Here is an 11,039-nt window from a genome sequence, read left to right as displayed (position 1 = left end):
CAACGGAGGCGAGAGAGAGCAATGGAATGACGATTCGAAGCAGCTTGGCCGAGTCACCGGGGACATATTGTGAAGTTCTAATGGCACATCCGTCGGGCGGTGAATTAGAGAATCTCGAACAAGATACCATGCGAAAACCCCACACCTACACCAGGAAATGTACAGCGGAAACATACCTGGAAGTCCTCTATCTATCCACCTGATCCCAGTTTGCGCTGCCTGTCAAACGCCGGGCGACTCGCGTAGATATCAGAACATGTCGGAGATGTTCGAGATGTCGGAACTATATCGATATCGGGTGTTCTGTGGTCGTCGACGTTGCGGTGGTAGTAGCAGTAGTAGTGTATATTTCGATACTCATATCCTCCCGGTCATGCCCAGGCCAGGTACCTCTTAAGCTCCCAATTCAAGTACACTTCTTAATATAGTAGGAGGTAGTGGTATGTACTTTGGGATTAATCAGCTCTGCCTGCGATAGAATTCGGAACTTTCCAAGGTCGAAAGCAACTACTTCTTAGCAAGCAGACTAAAAAGTGAAACTGGAATCGAATCCCACCAAGCGAAACTTTCCAAGCTTTTTTTGACCGGGCCGGGGTTCTTTAGCATCCCATACAAGGTCGGTACGGAGTTATATTAGTAGGTATACATACTACATATATACTTCTTACTCAGAGTATGTAATGTAAGTAAGTAAGTACCAGGTATTAAGTGCTTAAGTAGGTAGATGTTTGCTTGCAATGCTTGCTTGGAATCGGTCCCATGGACACTCTTGCACCGCACATCCCCCGCTTAAACCTGCCGTCGCGTCGCTCTAAATTTCTATCCAGAAGTTTGTAACATTCAAGAATATTAGTACGATCTACCTTTTTGAGTATATACTAGTACTTATCTATCGCTTTTCGAGAGACTTAAACTGGACATTTGTAGCTTGGGTACCATAGAACAATATAGTTATCACAGTATCGTTTCTATCTCGGATCACACGACCTCTTAACACAGCACATTAATTATAATATTCGCCGCTTGCTGCGTGTTGACATCACCAACTGCAACCCCAAAATGGCTGTGGGAACCACTCGAACTTCATATCAAAAACACAATCATCCTCTCTTCCCCCACCAGTCTCTCAAGTAACACCCAATTTGAGATCTCTACTGTAAGTAACTCTTCTATGCCAAATCCTCTTACGATTTTTCCTTGCTAATATTTCAATTGAAAGCTATTACTCGGTAGTTTGAATCAGCTACACCAAAAGATAGCTAGATTCGATTCGATTTAACGATCCACTCACTCAACGGAGCTACACGCCATGCATACCTAGCTCACTCAGCACACATAAACAACAACCACCCAACGCATAGCTAGGTAGTGCAAAACCAATTTGATGCTCGATCCCTGAATGCTGCAGGATGCCTACACCATCTAGCACCTTCGAGATCCTGGGCGAGCGAAAGCTCGTCTCTCCTGCACAGCGGCAGCTCGCAGCATGGTGTCCGACCAAAGACCTGATTGCATATGGTCTGGTAGACCAGACTGTCGCCCTCTACCGTATGAACGGGCAGAAGGTATGGCAAACACAGAAGTATACAACGGGACAACGTCAGGCGAAAAAGGAGCACAGTGTTACCAAGTTATGTTGGAGGCCTGATGGTATGTTTTTCTTCTCTACTATTTACCCAAGAATATTCACATCTAGAGTGAGGCTTATAGATAGCTATACTATAATTCAGGACAACTACTGGCTGTTAGTTATGACAACTTCATAACTAGAATCGTCGATGTCCAAACGGGACGGTTCGGTCATCAAGTCGAGATGGAAGATGTCACGGAAGGACGTATAACAGCTATTGGCTGGGTCGACAACCGTGACCCTGCGACCGAAGATGCCGAACAACTGGAACCGAAGACCAAGACGGACTTTATCAATATTGGAGGAACCTTGAAAAACGACAATTTGGGATATCTATTTGGTCTTTTTAATTTCGACGTTAGCACTGTACTCCCTAAGCTGAGTGTACTGCCTGGCGTTGCGAATGCGTATGTTCCTTATCCTATTCTTCTGCTTCAGTATGCCATACTCACTCACACATGTTCTCTCTCATAGGGATATCACGTTCTCATCTAAGCAAAGCTTGGATAGCTTGATCAACGTCCCGTCGATTCGTAAGGAGGATACGATGGACGTTCTGTTGATGGGAACGTCGAAGGGAAGCTTCGCAATGAACGTATTTGACTCATTCGTAGTTGGATCAATGGACCTCTCGAGTCTCATCGGCGAGAACGACAGATATTCATACAAGGTGATAATAGTGTTCAAAACCTGGCTGTCCTTGCGGATTGCTAACGTCGCAAATAGATAACTCACCACCAGTCTACAAGGTCCCTCAAGACCCATCTGTTGCTAACAACTTCCCAGCTCCGACCGAAATACAGGTCAGGGAAAGAAAAAGGACAAGGCCCAACTGTGCTTCATGCACTTGACATATTGTTCCTCTCGAATTACGGGCCATATCTTGGACGGGTTACGTATACTATCACAAAGGTCCAACATTTACTACGATATGTTAACGAGACCGTGGTAGCAATGGCGGCGGAGTGGAAAGCCATGGAGGCCGTCGAAACAGCCTATATGCGGGCTCAGAAGGAAATCCTAGAGGCCCCCGAAGGTCAAACTGCCGGACTTGAATTCTTCGAGCTTTTGATTACAGGATGTGCAGGCGAGAAGATGAAAGAATGGTTGGTAGATTCGTTAGGCGAGAAGGGTCACAAGAAGTGGGAGAAGGTTTATGTGAACGGCTATGAGACACTACGGCGGCTGGCTCACGAACATCTATTACCTTCGTGCGACCGATTGATCGTCCTATTAAGCAAGCTGCGAGGACTGGCTCGCTGGACAGACAAGGATAGTTCTCTTGGCTTGGACCCAGTTGACTACAGTAAGCTGCTGGACTTGGTATCCGGGCTCATGGCCATCTGCCATGAATTCATGGGCAGGGTCAATTACGAACTGGATCTCTTCTCAGCCTTCATCTTTTGGCTTAAGACTGCGTACGAAGAGTTCAACAACTTGACGGAAGGGAATGAGCCTGGTGTCCAAAACGAAGGGGAGCTCCTAGTCGATACACTCAAGGTTGCAGAGTTTATAGGGAAACATCTGCAAAATAGCGTCCTTGCAGCGTACTTTGATAAAACGGAGTGGGTATGGAGGGAAGGGGAGACGGTTTTCGCGGCGTTTACGAAGGTGGTAGATACGGATGGGGAAGCTACCGGTTCAAGCGGAGGTGATGCCGTGAAAAATATCATCAGTGGCTCTGGATCTGGGTTAAAAAAGAGAGAGAGCTCTGGCAGTTTCACTGGTGCGATAGGGAGTCAAGGTTCTGAGGAGGGACCGAAGACATTGCCTGGATTTCACCAGATTTCTACCCGGATTAACGAGGTCTCGAAGAGTATATTTTCGAAACCGGCAAATGCGATGAAACAGCAGGTACACGTAGGGCAAAGCATTGTGGTTCACAATGAACCGTACAGAATTTTGGATATCCGACTGTGCGATGACGGTGGCGCAAGCGGCGAGTCAGTATGGTATATCGCTATGGCGAAGAGTGAGCTTGACGAACTCGGAAAGAAAGTTCCTGCGTCAGAAAGCACGAGTATGTGTCCCCTAAACTTGCTCCCTATGTCAAGGAAAAACAAGTTATAACGTTAAATCGTCCCCTACAGTCGTCATGATTCGCATTGCGATAGTTAAGAATGGCACCCTCAGTTCGGTCAATGACGTTTCGTGCACGAGGATTAATGCGCCGCCGCATAAAGTCGTCTCCGACTTACGCTTTACGGACAACCAAACACTTCTCGTCCTCTTCTACGATGAGGATAATACTGATATGATGAGCATCCGCTGTACCACCCCTCATATGACATACACGCCCGTACCGAAGAGTTGGTGGGAACTACCAGCGTCGCCGACTGCTAAGCTTACGGACCAAAACGGAATCTTCCAGTTCGCGATGACGCTTGCTGGGAACTATGTTTACAATATCAAAAGGGTACTCACGTTCAACCACAACGATATCACACCGATAGCTTTAACGGTCAACGTTAATAGGGGCAGAAGATTGGGAAGTGTGTTAGACAGGGAAAGGTTGAGGTGGATTATCTTTGATTTGGGAGTTGTGGTGGAAGAGGAGGAGGAAGAGGAAGAAGAAAAGGAGCAGGATGGGTCGACTGAAGATGATGAATTCTACAGCGAGGAATTCAAGACGCCTGCAGAGAATCCCTGAATCGGGATTTTTATATCCGCTTTTTTTATATCTGCTTCTGGGTCTTGGGGTTTCTGCCTCTCGCCCGAGAGCCCTATAGGACCTGGGTCGGATATCCCCCACAATTGATAAGGATTGTGATAAGACTGCCCCTCCAAAACCCACTGGAATCACACACACCCAGAAACACCTTCATGTACGCATAGGACAGTACGACAGTAATAATATTATGGCTCTTTCGGGGGGCTGTAGATTTGGTGGAAGGCCGGAGCAAGGTATCTCCCAAGCTGTGCAGTCTTCAGACGTCTTGTGATCAATATATGTAAGTACAGTTATATTGGTGTCAATTTGGCCAAGAGTGCTGGCGAATCACAGAGCAGACCGAGACCCCTGGCTCGCAAACACAAGGAGCAAGCGTTCGTTCCTCAGGTCCGCTTCTGCAGCTTCTGTGTGATGCTGCAGCTCTGAATCATCCTGCCTACCTTGGAGCCGACAGCTCGATTGATCTGAATCTGACCAATAGTAGCTCCCACCAGAGCTCCCGCCGTGCAGCTTCCCCCTTCCTTGAGACCTGATAATATACCAGGGACTACATAGTTCTAGGCCGACAACAGCTTTTGCTTCTTGTCAGAGCGCCGTGCGAGTCTTAACATTCGAGGGACACGTCCTCCGGGGGACAATATGTCGGTGTTTAAGTACTACTAGTAATACTTATTAAATCGGTACTTTTAAGCTAAGTGCTGTGGGGACGAAATTGTAATCTAACGAGAGGTAATTTGACAGAGGGAACAGAACAAGAAGAAGTCGAAGAAGAAGAAGAAGAAGAAGAAGAAGAAGAAGAAGAAGAAGAAGAAGAAGAAGAAGAAGAAGAAGAAGAAGAAGAAGAATAGAACAGCAGACACGTATGATTGAAATATAATAGTCTCGAGGCCCCCTTCGTAATTCAATCGCCCTTGTCCTCTTCCTCTTCCTCCCCTCTTGCCTTCTCTGCTCTTCTCCTTTCATCCTCCAGCTTCTTTGGATCTACTGTGCATACCTTCCCTTTCCCTCCTACTACAAACTCGCCGGGTTAGTTGGTCCAAGATAGTCCCAGAGTCGTTCGCCACCGCCCGTTCCAGTCCAGTCCAATCCAATATCGATCGAGCTAATATCACACGCACATGTACAGCGGCAAACTGTCGTCTCGTCCTTGTTCTTGACGTGCCTGCATCCGAGCTCCTTTTGGGACGGGAACAGCTTACGCGACAGTTCCGTCCAGCTAAGCTGCTATCGGCACCCTTTTTGTTCACTTCTCTCTCCTTGTTCTTGTCCGTCCTACTGCCTCCCATCCACCATCCATATCGCCGGGCGTTTTTTTCCGTTTTGTCTTAGACCGGAACGTGTTTATATCGAATACGATACATATACGGCTTCAAGGGAGGGAAGCACCCGTACACCCCCGGTTAAGGAAAGAAAGAAAGAAAGGAGGAAAGCAAGTGAAAGACTCATCCTGCCTGTTACTTCAGGAGGCTGTTTTAGACTCGCATAAAAAGGTAAAGCCTTCTTTTGGTTATCGTCGTCACCGTCTCCCTTTTTACCTTCACCTTCACCTTCACCTTCAGCTTGATCTTTACCCCTTCTTCACCTCCATAGCTCGAGCTTCAGAGTTGGATTTAGTATATATAGGTTGTAATCAGGCGTTACCGCTAATTACCTATTACTAAACTGTTGGTTACCTCTGCTCCAAAATTTTTCTTGCTCGCTTGTGGTGTCTGGCTGTCTGGCCGGTCAGGACGGACCAACCAACCAACCTGACCTGACCTGACCTGACCTGACTGGACTGGACCGGCTCTGCACTGCTGCACTGCATCCACACAGACGCCTCCACAAGCCAACCATCAAACTTAACCTCCAACTCCAACCTCAACCTCAACTTCAACTTCAACTTCAACCTCATATCTTGTCTACCAGACGCCCTTTTCCTAGGTATATAATATCAGGGACGGGAACATCTTCAGCTTCAGCTTTCTTTTGCTATATAACCACCTGTCTTTCTCTCTCTCCCTCTTCCTCTCTCCCTCCCTCTCCCTCTCTTTCTGCTGCTGTTGCTGTACTCACAAAATCCTGACACTGTTTCTAGTAGGAGAACCAAAACATCTCTACCCGCCCCTCCACAAACAGATCCTCTCCTACTCCTCCTCCTCCTCACTCATCATACTCCTTCACACATCCACACCCATCCACCATCCGGCATCATCAACCCTTTTCCATCACGATAATTCCTTTCTAAGACTCTATTTTCTTTTGTTCTACAACATTCGCCCTCTCTCCTCTGGATCTCGTCTTTGTCTACTCTCTGTCCTCCTGTTGACTTTTGTGTCTTACCCATCATGGAGATTGCACAGGTCTTAGAAAACACTATCTCTGCCGGTCTGCACACCCCACCAAGCCCTTCCCCCCCACCCCACATCTCGCATCGAAGGAACATGAAAATGTTACCCCCGTCTGATACACTCCCCGCTACGTCATTCATGTGAATATCATCCACTGACATCCTTATTTCTCATTTTTCTTTTGTCTTCTGTAGATGCCACTAAGCGCCAGGCTGCCGAACAGACACTTCGAAATGCTGCCCAAGAAAACTTTGTACGATACTGCCTTCCCCCTTCCCTTCCTATCCCTAACTACCTCATATCCCTAAATATGTACTGACAGTTCTCCTCTTCCCTCCTTTGGGGTTTTCCTTTTTTAAAAAAAACTATAGCCAGCATACCTTGAAGGTTTATCACAACAACTAGCCAATGCCCAGAACTCTCCCGTTGTTAGGGCGGCTGCCGCTCTGGTTCTAAAAAATGAATTTTCCGGCCGAGATCTCGCTATAGTACACGAGAACCAGCAAAAATGGATCAATTTGGAACCAGCAGTCAAAGAGAATATAAGAAACCTCGGCCTTGGGACTTTGGCGACGGCCGACCGTCAGTCTGTCACTAGTGCAGCCCAGTTTGTGGCCGCTATCGCTGCCATCGATCTTCCTACAGGTCAATGGGATTCCTTGATGCCTGCTCTCGTTCAGAATGTCAACACAGGTGGCGACGGCCTGAAGATGTCTTCATTAACAACTATTGGGTACATCTGCGAATTCGAAGATGACAATCTCCGCGAAAGCTTGAGCCAGCACTCCAACGCTATCCTGACGGCTGTCGTTCAAGGTGCACGCAAGGAAGAACCGAATAATGAAGTTAGATATGCTGCTATGCGAGCTCTGAGCGAGTCCCTAGAGTTCGTCCGAAGCAACTTTGAGACAGAAGGTGAAAGGAATTACATCATGCAGGTTGTCTGCGAAGCCACTCAGAGCACAGACAATAGAATACAACAGTCTGCGTTCGGTTGTCTCAACAGGATCATGAGCTTGTACTATGACAAGATGAGATTTTACATGGAGAAGGCACTGTTCGGTTTAACTGTCCATGGCATGAAATCGGAGGACGAGGAAGTTGCCAAGCTGGCTATTGAATTCTGGTGCACAGTGTGTGAAGAAGAATTGACCATTGAGGAGGATAACTCCGATGCCGCCATGAACGGCATCGACGCCACCCGCCCATTCTTTAATTTTGCACGGGTTGCCACTAATGAAGTTGTGCCAGTTCTTCTCGAGCTGTTGACAAAGCAGGATGAGGATGCGACTGATGACGAATACAACGTCTCTCGTGCTGCTTATCAGTGTTTGTGCCTCTACGCTCAAACAGTCGGCGGTCTTATCATTACTCCTGTTCTCACCTTTGTCGAATTGAACCTCAGACACGAGAACTGGCGTATGAGAGACGCTGCCGTCTCTGCATTCGGTGCCATCATGGAAGGACCTGATGTCAAGATGCTCGACCCTCTTATCAAGCAGGCTCTGCCGTTGCTGGTTTCCATGATGAGCGATAAGGTCGTTATGGTCAAGGATTCCGCTGCGTATGCCCTTGGAAGAATTTGCGAGTGCTGTGGATCAGCCATCGAAGCCAATGTACACCTCCATGGCCTCATCACAGCGCTCTTCACAGGTCTTGACGACAACACCAGAATGGCCGGGTCCTGCTGCTGGGCTCTTATGAACTTGGCGGAGTCGTTCGGTGGGGACAGTGCAATGCAACCTGAAAACCCGTTGTCCAAGCACTTCTCCGACAGTGTCACAGCTCTCCTGAAGGCCACTGAGAGACCTGACGCTGACAACCACTTGCGTACTGCTGCCTACGAAGTTTTGTCGTCTTTCGTCACCAATGTCGGATCCGACCAAATCCCTGTTATCGGAAAGCTCTTGGACCATCTCGTCAGCCGAATCGAGAAGACTGTCGAAATGCAAAAGCAAATCGTTAGCACTGACGATCGTGTCACATTGGAAGAGATGCAGATTAGCTTGGCTAGTGTTGTTTCAGTTATCATCAACCGCCTCGACAAAGAAGTAGCCTCCCATGCAGACAGTACCATGCAGGTTATCTTACTTGCTCTTGGATCGCTCCCCCCAACCTCATCTGTTCCCGAAGCACTGTTTGGTGCTGTTGGTGCCATGGCCAATGCTCTAGAGGAAGACTTCGGCAAATACCTGGACGCCTTCACCCCATTCTTGTACACCGCACTCGGCAACCTTGAGGATGCTCAGTTGTGCTCGACATCGATTGGGTTGGTCAGCGATATCGTTAGATCTGTTGGAGAGAGAGCCGTCCCACATTGTGATAGTTTCATGAATTTCTTGTTGAACAACTTAAGGGTAAGCACTTTTTATTTCGATATCATGATCTTATTGGTTCATTCACTAACACAAAAACGTAGAGCAATCACCTTAACCAGCAATACAAGCCAGCTATCCTTCAATGCTTTGGTGATATCGCACAGGCTATTACTGGTGCCTTTGAAACCTACCTCCAAGTCGTCATGCAAGTTCTACAGCAGGCATCGTTCATTCAAATAACTCCTGATAGTTCCATCGACATGCTGGACTACGTTTTGAGCTTGAGAGAAGGTATCATGGATGCTTATGATGGTGTCATCATTGCCATGAAGTCCAGCGGCAAAGTCGCTCTCCTCGCTCCCTACGTTCAACACATCTTCGGATTCCTTGCTCTCATTGCACAAGACCAAAATAGAACAGAGGCTTTGTTGAGATCTGCTATGGGTGCCTTGGGGTATGTTAATCCGCTTAATCAATTTGAAGATCTACAGTGTTTTCTAACAAAATATTTCTAGTGACCTTGCTGATGCGTTCCCGAACGGCGAATACGCCAACTTCTTCCGTTCGGAGTGGCTTATGCCCATGATCAAGGACATCAGGGCTAACCGCGACTTCAGCAGCCGCACCCACGATACCACACGCTGGGCCAAAGAGCAGGTTCGAAAGCAGACCAACCTCCCTGCTTAGCCAACACCGGGAGTACAAATGACGAAGCCATCGAACTCTTACGACACCCGTATGGATTTTGCTATGATGTGAAAATTTAACGAAAAGTGAAAGAAAAATTATTCGTGCGAAGATTGAAATTTTGGGTTAGAGGAGCATGCGGGGGTCTATGACGCGCAGTTCTTTGATGAATCCGATACACCCACACCATAAGAACGCCGCTTTGGATCCCCCTAAACCCCTTCCCCTTGACGAGCAGATTGAGAGAATAACAAATATTTCTAAAACTGTTTTCTTTCCGATCCCCTTCGTTTAAACCCCGAGCTGCCCCGCGTCCCCTCCCCCAGCGCCTGTGCCCCTCATCCTACCCCATCGGTATCCCCATTTAACATTCCCCACCACGCGAAATGCACAATCATGTATCCTAGAACCCTTCAAAGATTTCCTTGTGAACAAAACTAAACTTGTAGCCCTTATACCCATCATGTAGTCCCTTCCCGGCAAAGAAATTAGTAATACCAGCCCTTTTTTAAAAACTGCCTTCACCTCCCCACTTACACCCACCTTTTTGAACAAAATTTGTATCCTCTTTTTTACCCGGGCTTTTGTTTTTCTTGTTTCCAATTTTCGTTTCTCGGACTCCGCACTTTACATGTACACTTCTTGTATCCTTTTTTATTGAATCATGGCAGTTTTTTTTTCCCCTTCACTTTGCTTTGCTGCCTGCCTGGTTATTCTTCTCTCTTCTCCCGGTTGATCCCCCCTAGGCCTTGATAACTTACTTCTCCCACTTCCCTCTTCCCTCTTCCCTTTCGGCCTGTTTGTTTATTAGATCCATTTTATTATTCTTCCGTATCCTTTCCCTTCTACTGACCTGCGGTTCTTCTTCTTTTTTTTTTTTTGTAAACGATTGATTCATGTAGACATCGAAAGGACTGTAACACTCATGCTCTCCCTCTCACTCTCACACACACATACACCTTAACCCACATATATGCGAAAATATATAAACATGTAATTCAAACTCCCCCCCACCCTCCCAATTCCATGGCGCCCCTTGCCTATTATTGATATTAAAAAAGGAAAAAAAAGGAGAGGAGTTCGGCTCGATGAGGGCTCTTTTTTTTCTTTGTAAGGATGGTAGAGTCTGCTTGTAACACTAGCCTCGAATATAGGCGCTCTTGAGGCAGAGTTTGTGACAACTGATATTTTGTATTAATGTATATGTGCATGTACCAGCTTTGGTTGGTTGGTTGATCGATCCGGTCATTCATGCATATGAGATATATAGCCAGAGTTAGTTTATAAATATCTAGTAGGCCGTTCGTGTAAATCTGATGAATAACTTTTTATAGAATAATAATATATAAGAAACTTTCTTTAATCGATTAATTAACCTCACATGTGCACAAAGCTCATCGCGG

At 46.9% G+C, this 11,039-nt stretch overlaps 2 protein-coding genes across 2 annotated transcripts; both read left to right on the top strand.

The window, feature by feature from the left end:
- Positions 1–1,409: 1,409 nt before the first annotated feature.
- Positions 1,410–4,280, top strand: AOL_s00097g462 (uncharacterized protein; the record flags this gene model as incomplete). The annotated part of the gene is made up of 5 exons (XM_011126295.1): positions 1,410–1,650; positions 1,731–2,037; positions 2,105–2,300; positions 2,357–3,650; positions 3,721–4,280. 5 exons carry the CDS (start codon positions 1,410–1,412, stop codon positions 4,278–4,280), a joined length of 2,598 nt encoding a protein of 865 aa, XP_011124597.1.
- Positions 4,281–6,628: 2,348 nt separating this feature from the next.
- AOL_s00097g461 (uncharacterized protein) lies at positions 6,629–9,636 on the top strand (the record flags this gene model as incomplete). The annotated part of the gene is made up of 5 exons (XM_011126294.1): positions 6,629–6,668; positions 6,826–6,884; positions 7,003–8,988; positions 9,051–9,403; positions 9,465–9,636. The coding sequence occupies 5 exons, from the start codon at positions 6,629–6,631 to the stop codon at positions 9,634–9,636; spliced, it is 2,610 nt and encodes an 869-aa protein (XP_011124596.1).
- Positions 9,637–11,039: the final 1,403 nt, after the last annotated feature.

Source organism: Orbilia oligospora (genome assembly GCF_000225545.1).
Source record: "Orbilia oligospora ATCC 24927 unplaced genomic scaffold scaffold00097, whole genome shotgun sequence".
Lineage (NCBI taxonomy): Eukaryota > Fungi > Ascomycota > Orbiliomycetes > Orbiliales > Orbiliaceae > Orbilia > Orbilia oligospora.
The sequence above is the reverse complement of the archived record's forward strand: the minus strand, read 5'-3'. Positions and strand labels throughout refer to the sequence as shown.